This window comes from Dermacentor albipictus, chromosome 1 (genome assembly GCF_038994185.2).
Source record: "Dermacentor albipictus isolate Rhodes 1998 colony chromosome 1, USDA_Dalb.pri_finalv2, whole genome shotgun sequence".
Classification (NCBI taxonomy): Eukaryota; Metazoa; Arthropoda; class Arachnida; order Ixodida; family Ixodidae; genus Dermacentor; species Dermacentor albipictus.
The window spans coordinates 285860304-285886531 of record NC_091821.1 but is presented as its reverse complement, the minus strand read 5'-3'; the positions used below and the strand labels follow the sequence as shown (position 1 = coordinate 285886531).

Here is a 26228-nt window from a genome sequence, read left to right as displayed (position 1 = left end):
TCGATCCACCGTCGCAGAACATTAGCGATGTTAATTATTCAAATCAACTGTGATCACAGTGAAATAAATGTTGTACCTGCGGTGTGATAAATATAAATGGTGTTCGCTTTTTTAATGTTGAATGATATGAGCTCATTTGTCGAGAATGCTCGCCGTTTCACGTTGTGCTCAGAGAACTGCGTTCATTGTTTCGCGGTTTGGCGCTCACGAGTCACGATGGCCGCTCCTATTGTCGCACTTTTGGAGTCTCTCGGGCAGCCTCGGTGACGCATCTTTCGGGACACATTTGGCGAGTTGACAGAGGAAGAGTTCCGCGAGCACCTCAAGCTCTCGAAGAGCACTGTGCGGTGACTCTGCGAACAATTGGAAGATGCCATCGGTGAAGTTCGAACCGGTGGTATCACGACGCAAGACAAGGTGCTTTGTGGTCTCCGCTTCTTCGCGACGGGGAGCTTCCAAAGATCCATCGGCAGCGAAGAATTCATATCCATGGGGCAGGCTTCCGTGAGCGAGAGCATTCACGCGGTTACGGAACCGTGGTGGGCCGGCAACAGGGTTGGGCGAGGGCCCCGTTGACACTGGCCGGCAAGGCTAGCGCAAAGGCCGCCTTTGCGGATCGCGGCCACATTCCCGGTGTAGTGGCGTATGTCGACGGGACGCTCATAGCCATCAAACAGCCTGAAGGGCTGAGTGTAGGCGAGACTGCGGGCTTCATGCCGAGAAAAGGCTTCTACGCATTTAATACCATGATCGTAAGTACTCCTGATCTGCCATTCTTTGCACGCTTTCATCATTTATAGTAGCTTGCCGGTTTCATGAAATGTCGTAGTGTGTACAATACGGGTATCCTCGGTCCAGATAGACTCATTTGCTCAAGCTGCGGGAGGGAGGTAATTGCGGTTGATAATTTCGAACCGTATCAAATCGATCGCGATCGATAGTGCCCAGCGGCACGGGTATAAGAGTACGCATTACGCATTGAACGACTACGGCGGCTATGATGAGCGTTAATTCAGAAATCTGTCGTGAATGTAGCTTTTTGCACAGTTCTTGCAATAATTCAAGAAAACTATTTGGGAGATCGCTTTTTACTAGTGTGAGAAAGAATGCAGCTGTGTCTGGGAAAGAATGATGAAATAATATTGCTGCAAAAACATTTTATTGAGACTGTATTTAGCTGTCAGCATGACAACGTGAAATACGAAAATATTCCAGCTCGAATTGATCATTCGGAACCATTTTCCACCCGTTTGTTCTGCCATCCAGGTGTGTGATGGCAACATGAGCATCGTGGACAGCGATCCCCGTTTCCCCGGACCCTTCCACGACTCTTACGTACAGATGCACCCACCACTCTTAGGCCGCCTCAGCAGTAACCTTCAACGTGGAGAATGCGTGCTTGGTGAGTGCTGCAGACATGTTGCAGTCAGTGAAATATATTACACAGTTATCATGTTTCCAACATGCAGGAGACTTGGGCTACCCTCTTAAGCCATGGCTGCTCACACCTGTGCCAGGCCATCGAGGCATTCACACTGAGGAGGGGGGCTACAACTGGGCCCATACCTCCATGAGAAATGTTGTGGAGAGGGGTCTTGGCGTCTTGAAGGCAAGGTTCCGATGCCTTCAAAGGTACCGGACCCTCCTGCCCAAGGATGCAGCCACAATTGGGGCAGCCTGCGCCACTCTCCACAACATTGCTTTCAAGGCAGGGGAGCTGCAAGACGGCGAGGACGACCAGCCCCCGCAGCAAGGACAGCAGGGCTTGCCTGTGTCCGAGGCGCATCACATCTGCCGGCAGGAAACGCCATGAGGGCAAAGCAGATGAGGAGCCAGGTAGTCAACCTCTTCTCTGTGGCCCCTACCTGGCGTACATCTGCGTGCGCTACCTCGTCAGCTCTCCAACATAGGCGTGAAAAGGCAAATTTCATAATGCTATTGACAAATTGAAATTGTCGCCCTTGATCAGAAGGATGCAAGGCATTTTCAAAAATGTTTGTTTTGATTAATACCGAAATCCCCACGGCGGATTTTCACAGGGTGTGTCACACTAACGAAATGTTTAGGAACAGTGGAAGAGAGACGTTAAAGAAGTGTTGCTGGGCAAGCTGGCTCGTGATGGGAAAGAAAATTCAAGGAGAATACAAAGAATAGCACAAGCAGCTGAGCGCGTGTGCTACCGCGTCTCCTTTCCGGGTTCTTTTTTCTTTTGTAATTTTATTCTTAAACAACTACAAACACAAAATAAACAACACACTGTTATAACAGGTAATAATGAAAACAAAACAGATAGCCATATGTTGCACAAGACATGTCGCGCCATTTGAACATTTTGTGCATCCCTGCAGCCAGCTGGGTAGCTAGGTTGAAACTTCACAAGAACATATTTGGTTTAACACTAGAACGGGCAGATTATTTGTGCACTATATTCAGCTAGCATGGAGTAAAAGCAAGAAATCGCGGAGCTCAAGGAAATGTTATTACTTTAATGTACTTCATAACTTCACTTACGGAAACTTGCTCGTGTCAACCCCCCAAAAATACATATAAAGGTCGGCCACTACATGTTCTGCATTCAGATACATCCCACGTACAACATTTCTGAAGTAGTAACAGTGGTGAAATATGTCACAATGAGCTGCACTAACGCCGCATACATGGATATGCTGATAGACCTCATTAAAGCACATATTATTGTGCTGCTATAGTAGGTACCCTGCAGGACGTGTGTCTGTCATACAATATCACAGCAGTTTGAACTACTCTTCAATATCAAGTACAGTAATGCACTCTATAGCTGCAGCTTGGTATATATAAAATTAAATAGAAGTAGTAGCAAACAAATATTACAGCAGGAGCCTATGTGGCTAGCGAGAAGTGCTTCGTGTAACACTTATTGCCCTCTCATTACCAAAGTGGCAAGCATGAAAATAAAAACAATCACGCACGCCTGACTAGCACTCTGTACTTCTATATAAATGGCAGGAATAACATGGCCTAGTTGAATACAACATTACTAAGACAGTGTTTTTCTCCGCGTACAAGGCATCAGCTGCTAGCTGGAGAATCCCCGTCAGGCACCAAATAATGATCTCCATTCAAGAGTGTACTTCACTATATGTAACGTGTAACACACTTCGAAAGCACCCATCTAGTGATTTCCAGTATACGCTGGATGTGGAACCTTGCAAGAAAAAAAATTAGACCTCAATGCACAACACAAAGTATAGAAAAAGCAAACAGTAGCATGACTGCCACCTAACTCATTTGACTCAAACACCATAAACATATTATTGATATTTGCTAAAAAATATTAAAACATACTATTGACAAATTTATAACAATAGCATGCAATTTCATGTGCACATAACGGAAATAAGGTAGCCGTTCGTTTATTTCTATTATCGGGAGGGAGGTCAGCCAATTAGATAAGGTTGTCAGCCAATTAGATAAGACAAGCCGCTCAGTGTAGGCAATGCTATCCGTTTTTCGAGCAAACAAAAGTGACTTCCTATGAGCGAGGAGAGCACTTGATTGGTCTGGCAACCCTGCGGGTGACCGCCCGGTTCTTGCGCCGGTGGTTACGCACATTTGACGTCAGGAGATTGGAATAAAAATATATTGGAAAAGTTTTGCGTTATAGGGCCCTATGTTCGGTTTCTAGTGTGAGGCGTGCTGTGTGCGAACTTTACAAACAAGTGACAAACGAATGATTTTGGAGGTTCCAAGCACTTTGGGTATAAAGGCGCTCAACTGCATGCATGCTCATTCAGATTACCGCAGGTTCATCAATTATGGAGACAAGGACAAACACTTTCTGTGTTGTTGCATCTGTCTGGACCATTGTATCTGTTCTTGTTGTTGCTTTGCATGCAGTTCTGCAAAGAAATATTTATTTATTTATTTATTTATTTATTTATTTATTTATTTATTTATTTATTTATTTATTTATTTATTTATTTATTTCGTGTACCCTCAGGGCCAGAGGCATTAAAGAGGGGAGTGGTTACATCAAATACAAAAAAAGAAAAAAGTACAGTGCAGCAAAATAGTTAATAGTACAGAAATAGATGGTTCTCGGTTATACAATGTTATTTGAGTGTTCCTGGAGTGCTGGTCAATAAAAATAAATACGGTGCATGCAGTGCAGTAATAAAGTGTTCCGGTAATACAAAACAAAAACAGTGATAAAATTGGTAGTACAAAAACACGAATGAAATGCTCCTATTTATACAATGTTATCTAATACTGCCGTGAAGTGCTGATGGTCAACAATAGTAGCGGTTGAAGCTGGTAGGCGATTCCACTCGGCAGATGTACGCGGAAGGAATGAATCAGACATGACATTAGTTTGGCATAATGAAATTCCAACTTTGTTATTGTGATCTAACCTTGATGAAATGTATTGAGGAGGGGAGATAAGTTCGTCGTCGCGAAGTGAAGGATGATGAAATATCTTATGAAAAAGTGAAAGTCTAAGGCCTTTACGGCGAGAGGCTAAAGATGGCAAATCAAGGTTTAATTTTATTACAGAAGTGCTGGCAGTTCGGTTATAATTAGAAAAAACGAAACGAGCAGAGTTATTTTGTGCCATTTCTAAAGAGTGAATTAGGTTTTTCTGAAAGGGATCCCAAACTGCTGCGGCGTACTCTAGTTTTGAGCGGACTAGTGACTTGTATAACGTTAATTTTACGGAAGACGGTGCCTTAGTGAAATTGCGTTTTAGGTATCCCAGCATGCGGTTAGCATTTTTAATTACGTAAGAAGCGTGCATGGACCACGAGAGGTTTCTAGTAGTATGGACACCAAGACATTTGTAGGAGGAAACAGGGTCTAAGGGGTGATTATTAACGCAGTAAGAAGGAAGCTGGTTAGAAGTTCTGGACACGCGCATAAATTTACATTTTTTAATATTTAATTCCATTGACCATGATTGGCACCAAGTAGAAATAGCGTCAAGGTCGGATTGAAGAGAAGATATATCAGTGTCACATATTATTTCCCTGAAGATTACGCAATCATCGGCGAATAAGTGAATGTTAGAGGAAACACAAGAGGGTAGATCATTTATGTAAATTAAGAAAAGGAGGGGACCAAGTACCGACCCTTGAGGTACGCCGGACTGTACTCTGCTCGGTTGAGAGTTTAAGTCATTAGCAAAGACAAACTGTGAACGGTTAGAAAGAAAGCACTCAAGCCATGCAAGCAGTCTGGGATCAGTGTTAATTTGATGCAGCTTAAACATTAGAAGGTTATGGCACACTTTGTCAAACGCTTTTGAAAAGTCTAAAAATATACAGTCAGCAGTTGAAGAACGGTCAAGAATGACGTTTAGCTTATGCGTAAATAAAACTAGTTGTGTTTAGCATGAATATGTCTTGCGGAAGCCATGTTGCGATGGTGAAAAAAATGAGTTCGTTTCAAGAAAGCTAGCAAGATTAGAGGCAAGTATATGTTCTAACATCTTACATGGAATGGAAGTGAGCGAGATGGGGCGGTAGTTATATGGAGAATGCTTGTCACCCGTCTTATGGAGTGGGATCACCTTCCCAATCTTCCATTCATCAGGCAAAGAACCCTTATCTAGCGACTGTTGGAAGATCATTCCTAGGAAAATTGAAGAGTAACAGCTAGTGCTTTTCAAAAATTTCGCGTTTATTAAATCGTGTCCTGGATCCGAAGATAGTTTTAAAGACGAGATAATTGGTACGATGCCTGCTGGTTCAATGATTATGGGAAAAATTGCTTGGTAATCGTAGTCGTGCGTGGATGGAAGAGTAATGTGTGTAATTGATGAAAAGTTGTGCATGAAAACATCATTAAGCGCGGACGCACATTGATCAGTTGGAATAACATTTCCAGAGCTGTCGATTAAGGTTATCATGTCGTCTGTCTTGGGGTTAATGACGCGCCAGAATTTCTTGGTGTCGGTTTTAAGCATTAAAGGCAAGGTATTGCCAAGAAAGTGATCTTTGGCTTGTTTAAGTGCGGCTACATACTCATCTGCCGCCAGCTTGTATTTGGTCCAGCGGTTTAGGCTAGGTGAACGTTTGGCTAATTTGTGCAGGCGTTTCTTTTTATTAGACAGGCGCTTGAGACGGATGTTGTACCATGGGTCGGTTGGATTACATGCAATGGTGCGCAGTAGGATGTATTTGTTTGTTAGTTCCGCAATTTTTGCAGCAAACATATTCCAGTTGGTCTGAACGGCACGGCTGTCGAAGTTGTTTATAAATACGTCTAGAAAAGCAGATAATTTGGCGTTGATTGCTTCAAAATTTCCTTTCGCGTAGTCTCGAAAAGATTTGAATTTTTTACTGGTTTTTGGCCGCAAAATATTTAAGTCAAACGAAAGTGCTGAATGGTCGCTCAAGCCGGGTAAATAGGTGATGTCGTAAACTAGGCCAGACCGCGATGTTAATAGAAGGTCAAGTGTGTTCTCAACGGATTCGGTAGTGCGTGTGGGTTGAGTAACAAGTTGTGAAAATGAGAAGACAGAGCACATGTCTCAGAACTCATTGGCTAATGAAGAAAAAGGGTGTAAAGTTGGAGGTTCAGTATTCCATATTATGTTCGGTAGATTAAAATCGCCAAGCAAACATAAAGGTAACGTAGAATGACGAGATGTAACAATATTAATGATATAATGCATCTCATTTACGAAGTTAGATGAATAAGTTGGGGGGCGGTAACAAACACCTATGATTATCTTCTGGTGATTTATTTCAATGATGGCCCAAACCGTTTCGAGGTCAGTATTGACATGAATACACTGAGATGGGAAATCTTTGGAAATGGCTAAGAGCCATTTGTATTTGTATAATTACCATTTGTATTTTTAAGCTATCGCGTGGCTGGAAAGTAAACACATGACATAACAATGAGCTTGGGATTGCGAATGAGCAAAAAACGATGACATGGATCACTTTACAAAAAAATGCTAGGCCCACTGTTGCATTTTATTGCGAAAGCGTGTATTGGACCCTGTATAAAAATAGTTATTGAAGCATTGCCGGCTGTCGCACTGCCATTATGCGTGATGTTTCCCAGCCTTGCAGAATAAGTTAGCAACTTCAAACTTTGTGGAAATTTTAGCCACTGTCATGGGTGTATTCTGTGGCAAAGCTTTCTTCTTCCTGCCTTAATTACAACCATTGCAAATCAATAATCAACTCTCTTCTCTTTTTTAAGTTTCAATAGTTTGCTGGGGTTTGTGTTCTCCATTGTCCTCAATGAACTATGCAAACCATAGTGTTTCTAAATGGGCAAAATAAAGGAAACTTTATGGGTGATGTGCAGGCTAAAGTTAAAGTGTGAGTTAGCTACAGCCTTTGCAAATAATTACGAAAGCGAAGGGTCCAGAGCATTGTAGTTTTAGAGCATTGGAGTTTGTAGTTTTACATATGCCACTCAATTTACCCCGCTTCCTTGGGAGAAATGTTTCCCACATGAATTTTTATGTCAAAGGGAGAACTATCACAATCAGCACGCGCAATCAAATCTGTGTGGTGCAACTACAGCATCTGCGAAAAAATTGATTAGCTAATACTTGAAAGTGTGCATCCAAGGTTTCGAACGAGTAAGTCATATGCGGCAGCGTTTTAAAACGCGTGATTTAATTACAGGCGACTTGCCATGTTTTTGAAGCTGCTGAAAATAAAAAGTTTTAGTGGAATTTGGAATGTACGAAGCTGTTATTGTGTGATTGATCGCAAGTGTCCCTGTTCTCTAGTCCACCCAATGATTTCCTGTTTGCGGAAATGCTAGTGGCAGTGATGACTGCGTATGAAGCTGTTGCATTGTGTTAATGATTTCAAGTGTCCGTGTTTATGACCATGTTCATAATGTACGACGAAGTTCTCGTCTGTGCCCCTTAGTCCTTTGTTCGTTTTTTTTTTCAGTTCAGCTATTCAAACATGTGTTAGCCATGTATGTGAGTTAGTGTTCCTCTGCGCAGCTCATAAAATTCCTAAAAATCTTTACACCTGTCTGCTGTCATTCTATTATGCTCCACCATATAGAGCAGATAAGAGCACACGAACTTCGTTTGTTTCGTCGTTCTGCACAACGCTTCTGGCGTAGTTGTCGGCCAGGCATTGTGCCAGGGCTTCCCGGTGGGAGACCCGATGGGGTCCACGAGACCGGCGCTGTACGCAGGGTTGGTAGCCTGGAAAAAGTACCACTTTATAATGAATGAAACACACAACTACGTTATGTCCAGTGCATTCAAGCTGGGACATTTCAGGATATTTCCTTTTCACTTACTGGTTCTCACTGCGCTAAGGCCAGCTGTAGGCTGCGCAGCTCGAGGGCTTCGGGGCAGTGGCTCTGCAGGGGCCTCTGGCTGCCGCAGTGCTCCTATATACGTTATAAAAGGTACATTCACTCAACGGTTAAAGTAGAAATAGCTTGCATTCCTTATAGACGAGACAGATACCACAAACAGGAAGGCAACAGGGAAGCGAAAAAGCTTACTTTCACGTGAAAGGCCGCTTGTGCCAGCCGTGGTGCCCATAGAGTCTGTCGCCACGGTCACCTCCATGGTGGGCTGCTTTATGTATAAGACGCGAAGAAGAAGTTTTGAAAAGTTTGCGTAATCTGCTCCTGCCAATGTGCAACTAACGTAGACTTATGACAGCAGAAAAAAAAAAGTCGTGAAATTACAGTAGTAAACCGTCTTGTGCATGCCAGCAGCAAACACATGCACATAAAGGTAGAAAACCTATGGGCTGTATAATGTAAAACTATTCCAATATGTTTTTATTCCAATATACTGACGTCAAATTTGCGTAACCGGTGACGCAAACATCTGGCGGTCACCCGCAGGGTTGTCTGAACAGACCAATCGATTGCTCTCCTCGTTCATAGGAGGTCACTTTTGTTTGCTTGAAAAGCGAATAACATTGCCTACACTGACCGGCTTGTCTTATCTAATTGGCTGACAAGAGGCGAGGAGCACGCTCAAGTGGAGAGGTATTCGACAGGGCTCAGCCACTGCACTGAAAATCGATAACCGAATGAAGGGGGTGGTGCCGGCGTCTGGGGTTGGTCCTCTTTCCCTTACTTAGCTTGCGGTGGCTCGTCGACAATCTCGGTGGCATGCAACAGAAACTTAAGAATGACACTAAAACGGATCCTCAGCAAAGAAGAGTTGCCAGCACGAGATCGTAGACGTGCCGAAAGTGCTCGAAAACGTTACACGGCCAAGGGAAAAGTTTCATTATACGCAATTAACCCCATGCTCTCCGACAGGTGCGAGTCGCTAGTGCCTGAGCGATCGGCGGCAGCCATCTTTTATTCCTTTCGGAATGGGGCAGCCTGCGGCTATTGAGAAGAAAATTCATTTTTGTTCCGCATATTAATGCATCTTTATCGCGTACACGCCACTTTGATGCGTGAGTTCTTGCGGTTTTGTGACGTCGCTTGAGAGGCAGGTGAAGTGGGTGCAGCCCGAAAACTTTTGACCAATAGCCAAGGGCTAATGGCGAAAAGGCGTCGAATCAAAAATAAACATTTTTCTTTTGTTGGGTCAAATCATGCATAATCAGTGTGTACACGTCATATCAGATGGGGAGCTATCGCGGTTTTCGTGACGTCGCGTGACAGACAGGTGAAGTGGGGATGGTCCAAAGAAGTTTTTCACCAATCGCGGAAGGGTGATTGCGCAATTGGAATAGAAAACTTTGGAATAGTCTTAGATTATAGCCCCATATCTGTTATGCCAGTGTCACACAGGCACTTTAGATCTGAATGGATCCCGATCGGGACAAAATTTCTCGATTTCGATTGCCTCCTTTCCGCAGAATGAAGAGAGAAGCCAATCGCTGTCGAGAAATTCCATCTGAATTGGGCGCGATCGCGAATGAAAGCGCCCTGCGTGACTGGGGTATAACATTGCCTACGCGATGCTGTATACACGACGCAACTACAGTAAATTGCTGGAGCGTCCTCCGGTTTTTGATGCGTTTGTCAATGGCTTATCTCGTCGAGCGGCTGAAAAAGTGGCTCGCACACTCCCGTAACCGTGGAGGTGCCGACCAGGCCGAATACGGCCACAAAGGCCGGGCAGGTGGCCTCCACCCGTGCCGCGGCAATTAGAGACAGCATTGTAAACGTCGCGTGCCACAGAACCACTCCTCGCATTCATCTTTGATTTACGGAAGCACCGAGAGAAAAATCTCCTTTCGGCCAAAACACCCGCCCTTGCTCCGCAGTCTTCGTGGCCGGGCGTTCCGCGTTCCATAGGGCGGTAAGCTCGCTCCACAGCTGCCGCTCGACCGTGCATTCTCGGCTGAGCACGCACGGTGATCGCACAAGGCCCGGGTGATGAAGGGGGGTAACGATTCGCGTTGGTGCGCCGACACGTGCGGGCCCACGTTCTTGCGCGACATCACGACGATTCGCAGCCGAGAAATAACGATCGCCTACTAAACTGCGCGCTCCCTCCAATGTGTTTTGTCGTGTGCGATACCACCTAGCGGACTAAACCAAAATATAGGCTGCTTAAATTAGTTTTCTTCTCTCGCATGACATTTCCGGCGCAGATTATATGCAACACTAAAAATTTTTTTCTCATATTACGTGTTTAATTATTAAAGCATTACAAACATTCTGCACTTAATATATCGTCCTCAATTGGAGCCCAAATTGGCGACGCAAACTTCCGGGGCTGAGCTCGCTCGTTTATTGGCTGTGCTCTCCCTCCCGTTCTCACAAACCTTCCGGACGGCCCACTTTGTGACGTCGCAGCCAGACCGAACGAACGGAGAAGCGAGCTGTTTGTGCGATCGCACCCGTGGCACTACTCTTTTTATTGTTCAAAATGACGACACGCTCCTGTCAATCAACCTGCTGTCGACCACGTCGCCTGCTAGGCGCCGAACGCGACAGGAGTTGGGAAGTCTGAAGCGATCATACGCTCGTTACGAGACCGGCTTCGCGTGGCGTGTCTGGTTAATTGGATTGGATCCAAACGGCGGCTTCGGCCGCGGAATGGCACATTCGGATCCAATCCATAGTTTAATTCGAGAAAATGCCCCTTGCGATTGGAACTTCGGTTGTTGGATTGGCGTTGCTTGAGGAGGAACGAGAGCAGTGGAGGTGCGAAACGCGTTTGAAGAAATGGCAAACAGCAAATTCCGGTGTCACTTTCGTTTCTCGAAACCAACGGAGCATTGGCGGTACGGCAAACTCGACCCCATCATCGGGTGCCAGTGAGCCGCTGGAGTGTTGTTGTTGCCCCTTCAAAAGTGCGCCACTGTCCCCGTCGTTTCTTTTTTCTTGTTTTCCCTCGCTGTGCGCGACACCACCTAGGGACGACGCAGCGAAAATAATCGTTATAAATTGTAGTACTCACACGTATTACTATTTGAAAATGTGTATTAGCTTCATATGAAATAAATAAATCTTTTAGATAAAGATTTTACTCATTGGAAGAGGAGAAACATTTTGTTTCGGTCTACTGTCTGCAAGCAGACGACAAATGAGGGACGTAAACTTGTGTTCACCGCTTGCCGATTGGCTGCTCTCTCCGCCCCGTTCTGACAAATTTTGCATAGTGCCAATTTGTGACGTTGCAGCAACGGAACAGAACGCGTATCGAACAAAGATCTCCGATCGCGCCCCAGGCAGCTGAAAAGCACTTTGCTTGAAGTAAATGGCAACTCGTGGCGTCAAATCCTTTGGCATAGCACGCAGCAAGGATTAGGTGCAACAATGACTGGATGAGCTCTAGTATAATTGACCGGGAAAGACACTGGCAGCCACGCCTGTACATGTGGGGTCCCTAGCGATACAATCAACAGGACACACGCTTATCAAAACGAAGGAAACCTCTCTCCGGCATATGCGCGGGGCTTGCGTCACATGCTAAAACCTACTTAAATAGGGACTTTTTTGCCCCATTGTGAATAAGGCTTTCGTATAGAAGCCGAAATGTCTAGCTTTTAAAGGTTTATTTGGTTAGTCTATGCTTTGTCATGTTTCATCCCGACCAGGGAAGCTTCCATCAAACTCTCGATGATAGAACTCTTGTGCGAAAGCATTAAGACATCTTTTGCCTAAACCATGTATTTTTCTAGGCGCTCTATAGCGCGTTATTCACAGTATGAAACCTCAATTTGCTCAGAGTGCAAAAAATAATTACCCTATATTCAAAACTGAATATTTCAAAAATTAAGTGCTGGGCAGCTTGAGCTTGAAGCAAGCCTGCTTGTGACATCTTGCTAAATCCGAGGGAAAGTAAAATGAGTTCTTCGCATTACAGATAAGTGACTGCAAAGAACAAGCTTTATCCCACGGCAGCTGAAAAAGGGCCGAGAAATGTAGAAAAAGATATGCCATTGTAACAGTGAATGCTCAGCGTTCAGTTGTTCTGCCATTGTATGGCTTGTAACTGCTGCATTGGGCTGATTATTTATATGGCTCAGTAGTTTTATGCGAAGCATATTAACGTAGGCTTTGGGCCTTCGTGCGACGCCCGGCGGTGGCCACCATTGACCCTAAAGTGGGGTCACGTGACATGACGTCACGTGATGACGTCACACAGGCTGCAGATGGGGCCTCATATCGCGCCGTCAGTCGCCTCCCGGCGGTGGCCACCATTGACCCTGAAGTGAGATCACATGATGTGACGTCACGTGATGACGTCACACCGGCTGCAGATGGGGCCTCATATCGCGCCGTCGGACGTCGCCCGGCGGAGGCCTCCACGCTTCGGTTCGCGCCGTCGCGCGCGACGCGGCGACGGCGCCACCATCGCTGCATCACGTGATACGTGACGTCATGCCAGGGATGAAGCGGCGCGCGCCCGCCGTCGCGTCAGTCTCTGTGCCCGCAACCGCGCCAGCGTCTTTGCGCCGGGCGTGTATGCGGTCAAGATGCCTCCAAACGCTAAGGATACGCTAAGGTTGAGCCCAGTGGATGCGAAGCATCCACTGGGCTTAACCTTGATAAGCCTCCAATTTGATTATACCACGTTACCAACTCAAATTTCTGTAATGTGCAAAGGAGACTAGCTTCCAGCCTGACGCGAACCTCCACTTGCGACTCATAGTGAGCTTCGTACATTAAAAGGTTAATTATTTGTTATAACCTTGAGGAATATAACTATCATACTGTGACTAGGAGGTCAACATTTACATAATAAAGAAATAAAATATATTGTTTTATGCAAATGTTTTTAGGAGATGAAGTATGGTATGTAATACATAAGTGTGACCGATTGGAGGGAAGAATATAGGCACACAGGCAATAGTGTGAGAACTTAACTCCATAAGATTGCATAATGAAAAGACAAAAACGATGCACGTCAGGACAACTCATGCACCTGAATGAGGTCCTTAGAAAGACACTTTAGCTAGATTAATATACAGCCTGTATGCAGTATATCATGCATAAGTACTCAAGCCCCCGATCATATTTAACTCAGAGGAGGCTACTTTGGTAAGTTGATTAAACTGAAGGCAATCCAGATCACCAAAAGATAAAATTCAAGTAATCTGCCACTAGAAATCCTGAATTTGGCGCATAGAATAAATTATTGCATATTACGCAAACGTATCCTAATACTCACAAGGTAGCAAAAGTTTTGTACGCACCTTTGCGAAAGCACGCAGATGAGGGGATCTATCGTTGTGCTGTCCAGTTTCCAGCCGTGCAGCAGGTTCCTGCGGGGTGTAGAGATGCCTCCAGAATCCGCATAGCCTTCAGCAGTAAGACATGTTCATTTATTGCACCGTGAAGGTGGAAATTTGTGATTTACCAATGTCATGTGGAATTGCAAAAAGAACCTCACACAGGCAGCCACATAAATCTGCGTCTGGTTGTGCAAATGGTTCTTCGTTATATCTCAGGAGGTTACACTGCTATTTCGTTACAAGTTAAATTTCAGGAAGGAACGAAATCGGCAGAAAACATCAAACTACCAGGACAATCTTCACCAAAACTCAAATATGGAGCAAAACTTGGAGAATTAAATTAAGAAATGAATATTGAGCACATGAAACGCAACCTGAAACCTAGGTTGCTATTTCGTAGCGATGCTTCCGCTCTTCGTTAATGGCCTGAACGACGCGCCGGCCCCTGTTTTACGTACTGAATAGCCGGCCGTTAACGGTGGAGTGGCATAGAATCGAGCGGGGCGTATCGCTACAAAATCTTAATTTATGACGCAGTGCTGCAACGCAGCGCCCTAACCTGATTGCAAGAGCGGACATCCTGTTCTTAAAATCACACACACAGACACTATATATATATATATATAATAACGGCCAGCGTCTGACTCAAATGGCTTGATTAAACAGAAACTTCGTTATTGCAATATGGCCCTATACCTGGCCTGCAATATAGACGACCAATACGAGGGGGCACCCAAGAACATAAACAATACAGACAGGTCCTCGCGACGCGCGCCTTCAAATTGCGTTGTACACATAAAAAAATCTTCATACGAGCTGATATCTGCTCAAGCATCCAGCATAGTAATCGTGTGCCAATGCGCGAAGCATATGGGACATCGACGTATACATTACAAATGTAGTGTCCTGGTGTTAACAGCGCAAAACGTAGAAGGGACACGAGACACGAAGACGTGCATACCTTTGAGCACCTTTCAAGACGTAGTCGGCAAACGCTCCTTCGTTTTACACGTACCGTGGCGCCTACGCTTCTCCGGCGCCAACATCGTAGAGCTTCCGATAAACTCCAGCTCCACCAAAGCACCTTCAACAAATTCTTCCGTGCACTACGATTCGAAGCTCCAGTCCAGTAGTGCGGGCAGGCAGCTCGGACGGGCGCTGTAGCAGTACGCAATTCACATTGATGCATCGCACGAAACACACAGCGAACTATTAGCGTTAAACGAGCCCGGAGGTTTTGTGATGGTTAATGCACAGGATAAGGAGCACATTTTGTCTAGGCACTACTAAAACATAATTCGTTTACCGCCGTACTGCAACGGGCACTCACTTCCACTCAGGCCCAGCCAACGACGTCGGTGGTCCAAACACAGAGTAACAAATTATACAAGAGCCGACACTCCCATAGGCGCCTGCGGCCGACTTTGGCTCCCAGTGCACCTAGCGGAATCGGCGAAACGCACCAGTCTCCAAGATGGTCGCGCACACTGCCTCATCTCGGAGGTTCCAATTACAGTTTCGTTTCTTATATATATATATATATATATATATATATATATATATACATATATATATATATATATTTCGAGGGGGGACCTATACCTTTGCTTAAATCGCGTGCAGCCGCTTGTGCCGCTGTTTATATGTTGTGACGACGAGCGCGCAACGGTATTTCACTCATGTTAGTTTCATTTAAATTCATATTTGCTGTTTCAAGCTGTAACTTGGCGCAACAATCATGCCAACTATTGAGGAAGTAGAACTTTATCGCTTATGATATTGTACGTATAGTAATTCACGCCAAAAGGTGTATCGTAAATAAATGTGCCGTGTTCCTTGAATACAAATGAACTTGCTGCACAGTCAAGAACACGAAAATAGCAGACAACAATTTATTGCAGCAAGATTGTAAGAGGCAGATACATGAAAACGGGAAGAAACAGCGAAATGCAAGTAATACGGGTGTCAGACGGCGCATTTTTAAACGCGATCAAGCCCAATCCGATTTGAATTTTTAAGTCACGATTGGTTCTTTTGCGCAAGCTGCGCGATGGCGCCAATATCAGTCGCGAATTTCAATCCGGATCGGACTTGTTCGCGATCGAAAGTGGTCGTGTGACACCGGTATAATGGAGAATAGTTGAAAATGAATGGCGTGACAGCAATAACTTTGCACAAGCAAAACACATAGAAGACGTGTTGCAACTATCCAGATAATGAAAAAAAACTGCAACTACACGACAGCAATTAATTTGCTTAAAATGGGATTGTTTTAGAAGGAAAAAAAATATGACGTTTTTCTTGTACTTCTGCGAAGGAAGGTGAATTAGGGCAGCAAAATTATGTGAATGGTAGCGTGCCGGGATAAAATGGCTGCAAAAATAATTGAGCACGCACCAACATCTTCATCTCGAATGTGTAAGCCAGTATGTCCGTCATTAAACAGCTGCAATTAAGCACTTTGAGTTGGGGGTCTTCACCTGCTGTCTTCGAAGCCTTTGAATCGTCTTCTGATACTTGGAATTTCGCCCTTGAGTATGCGTGATGTCCTTTGGCTGTGCAGTGTATTTTGAGGAAATGGTGAAGATTCCGGCAATTCGTAGAATAACAGACAAAAGGTAAGCAATACTGGAGCCTTCAAAGCTATTCAATGTAGACGCTACGTTCCTTCGTATAAACAATATTGGAGTCTGCAAAGCTTTATAATGGAGATGCTGCGTTCGTTCATGCAATGCGTATTTTATTTTATATTTTTTTTTGTTAAGGAAGCACTGTTATAAAGGCTAAGAAACAAGGAACTTTCTACGGTAACGACTCCATACACAATTAAATCATGAAAACACGTATATTCGGCCCAATGCAGAACAGCTAACAACGCTCGAGCGCACATAAGCTGCTACAGAGGTTGGGAGAGAGCGCATTATTGCCATACTGCAAATATTGCACGTGTACCGCTTAGAAATAACTACATTTCTTTTGCAGAAGTAGAGCACCATAATTTTTGAGCACTCGTCGCACGTATCATAAAGCTCTCTGCCCTGAACGGCATATGTTTATAGGCCACATTTCTTAAGGAACCATTTTATTTTATTTATAACTTCGTCATTGCATCTAACGTGCCTCGCAGCTCGGACGCTGCCGCATCGCTGTTTTTGCTAGCATCACCACTCATTGCAGCGCATAAAAAAAAGATTGGAAGCTGATCAAGGTTAAGCCCAGTGGATGCTTCGCATCCACTGGGCTTAACCTTAGCGTATCCTTAGCGTTTGGAGGCATCTTGACCGCATACACGCCCGGCGCAAAGACGCTGGCGCGGTTGCGGGCACAGAGACTGACGCGACGGCGGGCGCGCGCCGCTTCATCCCTGGCGTGACGTCACATATCACGTGATGCAGCGATGGTGGCGCCGCAGCCGCGTCGCGCGCGACGGCGCAAACCGAAGCGTGGAGGCCTCCGCCGGGCGACGTCCGACGGCGCGATATGAGGCCCCATCTGCAGCCGGTGTGACGTCATCACGTGACGTCATGTCACGTGACCTACTTGAAGGTCAATGGTGGCCACCGCCGGGAGGCGACCGACGGCGCGATATGAGGCCCCATCTGTAGCCTGTGTGACGTCATCACGTGACGTCATGTCACGTGACCCCACTTCAGGGTCAATGGTGGCCACCGCCGGGCGTCGCGCGAAGGCCCGATACCTACGTTAATATGCTTCGCATAACAACACGAAATGAAAGTCAGCGTAGCAGATGGGCAGCAGCTGTTCATGGCTGCAAGGCCGCCGTCACTCGTTCATGCGGCTAACAGTGACATAACGAAATGCAAAGAGAATAAGTCGTTAACAACGCGCAAAAGAACTTGCTGTGGCCTTACCATGAAACGGTGACGAAGCAGACGCTGCCAGAAGAACCCAACCACGATGCTCAAGTGCATATTGGAGAAAGAGCCCGGCGGAGCGGTCTGACAAGGCTTCACACATGCGGTGTCGTGCCCAGTGGTCGCGCCGCCTGTCAAGCTGCTAGCCGCAGCCGCATTTTTCTTGATAGGCTCTGCCACCTAGCGGAGTCGGCGAAGCTGCATAGCTCGGCCGCGAAACGGCTCGAGTGTCCGCTCTTGTAGTATTAGCGGCGAGAATTAGGAGTGGCGCCCTCTCACGAGTGACGTCACGGCCAGGACGCTGCTCACTCCGGCTCGCTCGGCTGCCGCGCGCGCTCGTTCCCTTCGTGTATGCTTGGGGTATGGGTGGCTCGAGCCGTACGTATTGAAGAACACGTCGGCTTCTTTCAGCTGTCATACCTTAACCACAGTTTCTTCTTCAAAAGCGTGTGAGTCGAGAAGCTTTGCGGCTTGGATATCGCAAGCTAAGTAGCGTTAAAGGGGTCTACTAGGTTTTGCAATGCATATATGCGCCGTGTCTATCGGTAAATTTTGACTAAAAAAAGAATATCTGCAAATTCAACGCGCGAAGTTGTGTATGATGCTTCGCTAAACACTTAACATTCCTTTAGTATTTAGCTATGAGAGGCATTGCATTTTACGTGGAAGAAAAATTTGGTAATTGGCGTCAACATGTTATCCGATGTTAGAAAGACACTGCCCAGCGAAGCTGTCATCATGATTCCTATTACTCTGGTGTGTTGTTCTATTCAAATATGGCCATTCATCAATGCGTAAAAAATAGTTAGGCGCGCATTTCTTATGAAAAAGTTTGCTGCTGCTTTCATCCCCCTCTGAAACAAGCCTCCAAAAAACGAATTGCTCATGGCTGCTAACACGACGGCGCGTCATGTACAGTGTTTACATAGTTAATTCACAAACACCATAGTAGCAATCACCTGAGAGAAAAGTTTCGTTGTTAAGATCGAGAGCCACTCAATTGAAAGTGATGAAATGTTTCATAGTGGCCCTCAGTAGCCTTTATCGACAATATTGCACACCCCTGATCACGTAACGGTAGCAATCGACTGTCCGTACGGCGAGGCACACTATGTTCGTGAAACCCATCAGTTCACTACAACTTCGAATTAAAACCATAAAGCATTTTTTTACAGTGCCAACTGGAATGGCTAAAGTATTCTCGAGCTACTACACCGCAGCTTAGATTGCCTGTATACAAAAGGAAAATTCAAGCACCTTCTGTCTCACCATGTCTCGATCCAGCGTTATTTAATTCTACAAACGGATAACTATTCGCTTCGTCGGTACATAAGATAACCTTGCAGGCTAAATTAAGTTTGCTCCAATCCAATCGCAAGCATTCATAAAGAAAGCACCACAAGCCTTGTATATACTTTCACTTGATTTCTGACCCTGCACCGGGGGAATTTCGATTTCTTCAATATGTCCCATACTACTAATCATTGACGCTTCGACTTCTTTCTGGCTGCAGCTATGCGGTCCAGCCGGCATACTTCACTAAAAAAATTGGGCCGAGCAGCCTGTGTCAGTTCGCCAAACAGATTCGTGATGTATATTCCTCAAGCAACAAGCACCAGTAAATTTCCCAAGTGAGTTTGATTTGATTTGCTTTATTAATTTCCATTCACACACACACATGTACAGAGGAGTGGTAAATGGAGGTGGATGAGGGAAAAAAGCCGCACAGACGCAGCTTGAGGTAACCTGACCCCGTTAGGTACAATATGACTGCACGGAGTAACACATCAAGCGCCATATAAATTACATCTATATAGTGGCCATAAAGCATTGCAGTTATACAATATATGAAAGGACAGTGAAATATTTCCACAATAACCATGCAAAACACACTGCGGCATTGAAATAAATAAATGATATACACTTGGTAACATAGACAAAAAAGGAGGAACATAACATACATTATTAATCATTAACAAACGCGCTCTAAAGAGGTGAGTTGAACGTGTAACACGGAAAAGAGAATATATATTGGTACATTCCTATTTGTACTCTGTAAATAGCTGTAAGCCTTCATTAACCTTACTTCAAATTTCCGCCACTTAAAAAAAATAAACACGTGAAGAACCGCCTAATGTTGACAAGCAGTTAAAGAAGGAAGTGAGGCGTGTAGAATGTAAGCTCCAGTATTAGTTAAGTCCCCGTGCTACTGCCGAGCGTTTCTGTGAGGAAATGCAAAAATTCGACATTATACTATGAACTATTCGTCGTGAGAAAACCTGTTTTAGCGGAATAAAATCAACTTAACTGCTGTAGAAGTCATATATAGCCAGCTTTGTGACATACTTGTTGCACCGCGGCAGATATGGTATCATAACTGGATTCCTATAGGCTATGCTTTTGCGGTTGTCTACTCGCGTATGAAAAACCCGCAATGGGCTGGTTTGCGTCGCTTCGGCTGGCACTGTAGCGTTGCCTTCGAGAGCTGCATTGTTGTCTAAGAAATTAGCTCTTTGAATAAATGTTCGCAAAGGAAGACGTCGTAAAAATATATTTGAGACGACCACCATAAGTATACAAGCAGAGAGAACGAGGGCGAACAAATGAAAACACCAGAGAAAGCGTCCGGAGAACGCCCGAACTGTAGCAGACGACGGGCGCGAGTCCGTGCCCTGACGTCACGCGAGCGGCGCTCGCAGCGCCACTCGCGTTCGTTCTCGGGGCTAATACTATGTTACTCTATGGTCCAAATGGATCGTTGTATTGTTTGATGGATGTTAGCAGCGTCCCCTTTAGAACGGGGCAATTGGTGTCGCCAGCAAGCTCTTGCTATTATACTGCCTATTGCCCTACCCAGGTTAAACAATAAAAAAGAAAAAAAACAATATGAACTCCTACAACCAAATTTTCTGATGCCCTATTGCGAACTGTTGAAACAAGCACTACAGGAGCGCCACACTACGGTTAACCAAGCGGATCTCGCCTCCAGGATTCGCGTCTGCTTCAGGCGCATGCAGTTTTCAAAAGCAGGACCTTCGAGATTCGATTTTCTTACTCGAAGGAAGTCGTAACTGGGAGGAGGGCCAGTATTGAGGCGCCGTTTGTTGGGCTTACAGTCCCTGGGTAGGGTTCTTCATTTATAAAACATATAAAGGGATTGAAGGCTAACCATGAGCGAACTTCCCCAACTCTTCACCGCCCATATACAGGCTTCCTATGAGGCCAAGTGTCGTGTTTTCGAGAATATGTGCCCTCATCTTGAATTGGCGAGACCATATTTCCTCTTAGCGTCAGGAATAAAGACGACAAATCGCGACGATGGTAGGCGTGCTACAGCACCAGGAGCTTCGGCCGAAGTGCAACAAGCGTACTGTTTGCACGCACGCGCAAACACACTGATACGGCCGTGCTAGGTTCACTTTCGCTACTTTCATTGCTCAGCCAGACAATCACAAATTATTCATTTGTGTGCCTAAGAAAGCATTTACGGGATTCATGCTGTCGTACTTCTCTTCGACCACCAATCTCAACACAGTGATTAACCGCAGGCATATGAAAGGAAAAGCACCGCTAACAGCGACCGCAGGTACTGCATTTGTGAGACAACCAAGTTTTGGGTATAGTTTGCATAGAATAGTATTAGAAAATTTTTTTGCAAGCCAAGGTAAAAAAGGAAAGCGTCGAGAACAAAACTAAATAGCCTTACAACACGCCAAAAAATCCAATATTACAGCTGTTTTAGATGGATCAGCGGTAATGTCTCTGCTTCACACGGAGAAGTAAATGGTTCGATTCCCAATGTATAAATGTCTTTGTTCTTTAGAGTGGATGAAAAATTATAAATAGACACCTTCACTGGCTAGAGGAAATATATTTTGCTTCTGCTTATTACATGCGCATGCGAAGCAAAAAGTTATTCTGTCTGCTTGCTTTCTTTTAAACAGCACGATGGAATTGTCACTGTGACACTGTGGTATACGTACTAATTAGTGTATTACCAATTTTGCTTGTAATGCTTCTTTAGCGAAGTGTTAAATGAGCAAATGAATCAATCAAATGCAATTGTTATAATTTTCTTTAAACAACAGAACGCGGCCAACCAATTTTCTTCAAACGTTTAGTGAAAACAGAGCCTACCAACTTTTTCAAAACTTTCAACAATACTTTCTTCAAACGAAAGTAAAAACGGAGGCTACCAACTTCTCGTGCAACATGCGTTAATAGGAAGTAAAAGTACATAGCATGTTCATAAAGTTGATAGAAAATTGCAAATAGTTCTAAAGAAAGTATAGGATGCATTTTTGTATGGGACAACCTGGCCACTGGTTCCCGACGGTCTCAGTGCGATTGTCTGCTAAAACATCCAACCGGATCACAATTGCCGCAGCGTCTGTGCTTGGTGTATGTGTGTATTTTCATGCTCGAGGCGAATGGAAACACGCTTCTGAACTCCGCAGTATGGATAATCAGCCAATGTTGTTTACGTTACGCTTAGGCCAAGCGCGTCCATCGAGGTCGTAACTGTCGAGTAAACGAGCCTATCTGAAAAACTCTATCGAAGGAAATGATTTTCTGTTCCGTTTGGCACTGCAGCGATTTAAAATATGTCACTCCTGACCTCTTGTAGTGTGTGATGTGGTGAATGAATCGTGTGCAACTTCGGGTGGTGAACCACGGCGTGTTTCGTGTGGTCTCAGGTGACTCAAGTTTAAAGGGCGAGCTCCGCGCTGTTTACAGTGGCAAAGATAACTTTCCAAAGCGAAAGACACTAGTAGCCGAACAATGGGAAGTGCGTACGTCATCGGCCACGCCGCCCGTTTCAGCTGACAGTGCGCTATTCTATTCATCATGTGAATCCAGTTCAGTACAAGTTCACAGTATAGTCCTTCACTCACTTTTTTCAAGTGCATGGGCTAGTTGGGGATAAATGACTCATGCAGCACTCAAGAATGCTGACGCATTGAAGGAAAGATGACACAGCATAGTCATGTTTGAGTCAGTGTGTCCTTATACCTGAGCACTGCAAAAAGAAATGATCTGTTGCAATATGTGCAAAGTGTGCAATGCACAGGAGGACCTGCATCATGCCAGACCTATGCATGCAGCCGCGTACACCAGGATTGCTTCAATGCCTGCTTGAAAAGCAACACATACTGAGTCTATGAAACTGTAATTGGCTCTTGAGCTCTCTTTTTATTTGTTTATTGAGAGTTCAGATGGTTCGAGTGCATTGCGGGCAAGGTGAAAATGTGTCATCAGTATCAGTGCTTCGTGCTGTCGGTATGCCTAAACTGCCCAAAGCTGTTTAGCTTCCACTAAAATGTTTCTCGCTGCGATACTCTAAACTGTAGTCAGAAAAATGTTCAACTCAAAAGCAAGTTCCTTATGCTTCTTCGTAGAATGTGTTCGATTAAAAAGTCAACGCTTCCTCTGCAACATTATGCCGGTGGACAGCATACGCGCTTGAAATAAGTACATTCCGTTAAAGGGACCCTGAAACGAATTTGACGATTTTCTACAGACGTACTGAGTCGTTAGAGTAGGTCCAGACAGTGGATAGTGGACAGACAGTGGATAGATCCATCAATAACATTCGAGAAACTTCCGATACATGAGGGCACATCCTGCGCTGAGTGATAACATTTGTTAGACATTGAAAAGCAGTCAGCCAAGGAAGATATGCATCAATATTCTAGTTGACATTAAAGGGACCCTGAAACGATTTTGGCGATTTTCTACAAACGTACTGAGTCGTTAGAGTAGGTTCTTCTGATCATTAATTGATGCATCTAAGTGCTATGCGTAAAGCGTGTAATTTATTATAAGGTTTTAAAAATGCACATCACTGCCGATCGCAGCACGCTGCTCGGCGGAATTTTAAGCCGCCCCTACCCAACCCATATCACGGAAATCACCCATATGACGTTAGTGGGGTGAGTTATCCGATTGGCTGACCAGGGCACGTGATTGATAATTTTTCCAACTGTATGGTAAACAAATAATCTTCGTAATACTTGGAATGTTAGTTCATTTGTTTTTATAAAAAGAAAGTAGCATAGAGAGAATGTACAAGAACAATTTTTCAGTACACTTCAGTGTCGTCTGCTTGTGTTACAACGTACTCCATTTTGACGAGAGCTCCGCGGTCAGAGTCGGTCTCAGTCTTTTCGCGAGCAGTATGATTCGACTTTGTTGCCTTGTGGACTGCAAACCTAGCGACTGGCAATATGTCAAGCTGCGACATCGTGTCCCTCTGCAAGGCAGTATACAAGCGAACTGGCTGCTGCGCATCGGACTGCCGGTAACCGATCAGCGCCAGGATTTGCACGTTTGTGGCCGTCACTTTACACCGGAAGATTACTAACGCAATACCGTTTCGCGAGTCCAGTATTAGGGCAAACGCAAGCGCAAGGGGACAGGGTCTGGCCGCTTGACTGTGCCGGGATGAGCCACGAGATGAGCAGAAGGGCAAATGTAAATGGTCTGCACGGTGCAGCCACCTGATGGCACAGAGCTCAACCATACACAGTAGCAGCAACGAAATGTATTCTTCTTTGCTGCTGGTGTGTATTTTTCGCAGGAGTGTAATCATCAACACGTTGATTTTTAAATGTTTAAAATGCTTTACACTTACTTAGAGCAATATTAGCGCTTTGTTTGACTGGTTAAGCGCTGCGCCAGCAAGTTCTGGACCGTGCAGACCGATCAGGCTGCTCACGTACGTTTACGCTAAAGTTCCTTCATCAGCTTGAGTTTATGCCTCCAGTCATTTGCCGAAATGACCAGCTTGCCTGTTTTTAGCGGAATACCGGACACGTTCGGCGCTACGACAGAATGCTCGCAACGCACGCTGCTTCGATAGCTCTTGGTCGACGGCCAAGCGGCTAGCGGAGGTCTCGCTTGGGAGGGGGCGTGCTCCAAACAACCGGAAGTGAACGATGTGACGTGGCATCGTGACGCTGAACCAGTGAAGGCGGAGCTTAGCGCCGCTCGCTCGGCGAGCGAGTTGAGGAGGAAAAGCATAGCTAGGGAGGAGGGTAACTTCTAATCGCTTGCAGCTCCATTAATACGCAACGCTTCATTTAAATTGTGGTGCGAATGTTCTACTTAAGCTGTACCCTATGCGCCTACAAAATTTGTCCGAACCGTTTCAGGGGCCCTTTAAGGTGAAAGACTGGGCCTGCAATAACATACTTTGTTGTAGCACTGCAAAAAGTATTGCCGTGAGTATTAGCCACAACAAAACTGATGCGTGTCCAACCTACTTTGTCGGAGGCACACCTATAAGGACTGTTCGGGCCCTTCCCATTATGGGTGTAACATTCAGCCATTCTCTCGACTTTTCTACATATGCACTGTATATAAAGGCCGTCGCATTCTTGGTTTTGTGTCCCGTGTCTCCCTACCCTGTGGACGTGATATTTTCCAAGCGCTCTACACTTCTATCATTCTGCCACGGCTTGAGTACTGCTCATAAATAAATAAATAAATAAATAAATAAAGTTTTATTTTCGCCGCAGACAATACATTGTTACTGCGAAAATAGGGGGCCAGAGAGAAAAGCTGCATCTGTGCAGCTTGACTAAGCTCTAGCGACCGTACAGCAGCAGTGACACGACGATTTGTTATATGGATTCAGTTATATAAACATATCAGCAAATAAAGAAACGATCAGACAATTCCATCACAAATGGCAGTTGCAAGAACAATTACACAGCATACATATTTCAATTAACAATTAGACACGTAAGCAGTTCCAATACAGTCACACAAACAGGTCAAATAAGTTTTTGTTAGTAAGGGCCAGAACCTCGACATTTTCGGGTCAGTATAGTCCCTGTACCAAACGTCGCTGAGAGACAATTTTGTTCAGCGTTGGGCAACACAGCGTTGGGCAACACGCACCCTCCACTCGCATCTTTTTCGGTCGTCGCAAGCTCATGCCAGCCTACGAGGATTGCCTCAAAGCCCTCAAGTGGCACACCCTGCAATACCAGCGCAACATTGCAGCAGCCTGTCTATTCTGCAGCTACCTTGGCGGTTCCGTGCACAGCACTCATCTTTCTTCAGTCCTTCTGAACAGACGGTCAGCACAGCCTGAACCCCATCACACCTGTATGGCCCGATACCGAAACGCCATGCTTATATCTCTGGCATACAGAGCTTTGACTTCACGCCTTGACACGTGGCATACAGAGCTTGACTTCAGAGCTTTGACACGTGTGTGTGTGTGTGTGTGTGTGTGTGTGTGTGTGTGTGTGCGTGTGCGCGTGTGCGCGTGCGCGCGTGCGTGCGTGCGTGCGTGTGTGTGCGTGTGTGTGTGTGTGTGTGTGTGTGTGTGTGTGTGTGTGTGTGTGTGTGTGTGTGTGTGTGTGTGTGTGTGTGTGTGTGTGTGTGTGTGTGTGTGTGTGTGTGTGTGTGTGTGTGTGTGTGTGTGTGTGTGTGTTGCGAGCGCACATGGAGGGAGCGGGTGTGTCTGCATCCTGAAAATTCCTTCTCTAGATCGCCTCCTTTCAGACGCTCTTGCATGCTGGCATCAGCCTTTTTTAGTCTTACGAGCAGTCTAGAGTGCTGTGTTACCACTAAGACCATCATCAACATCATCATCATCAGAATCGTCGCTATGACCACACTGAATGTGGCGAAGCAAGCGTGACGCGTAATTCAAAGTAATTCAGGAGGTTCCTGCGCTCTCACTCTTCTAAATGGAGCGCCA

General features: G+C 45.3%; 1 protein-coding gene across 11 annotated transcripts in view; it reads left to right on the top strand.

Moving 5' to 3' along the window:
- The window catches only part of LOC139054433 (protein FAM184A-like), a 363879-nt gene that overhangs the window by 280864 nt on the left and 56787 nt on the right, over positions 1-26228 (top strand). For 3 of the 11 annotated variants that reach the window (XM_070531386.1, XM_070531384.1, XM_070531385.1), the window contains 2 exons: positions 1267-1402; positions 1470-1836. The exons of 5 other annotated variants lie outside the window; for them this stretch is intronic. In XM_070531386.1, coding sequence (XP_070387487.1) covers positions 1267-1402; positions 1470-1813 — 480 coding nt within the window. In that variant the 3' untranslated portion in view covers positions 1814-1836. Of the gene's footprint in view, positions 1-1266; positions 1403-1469; positions 1837-26228 lie in introns of those variants that run through there. 3 more of the 11 variants (XR_011511212.1, XR_011511211.1, XM_070531392.1) reach the window with 3 other exon arrangements.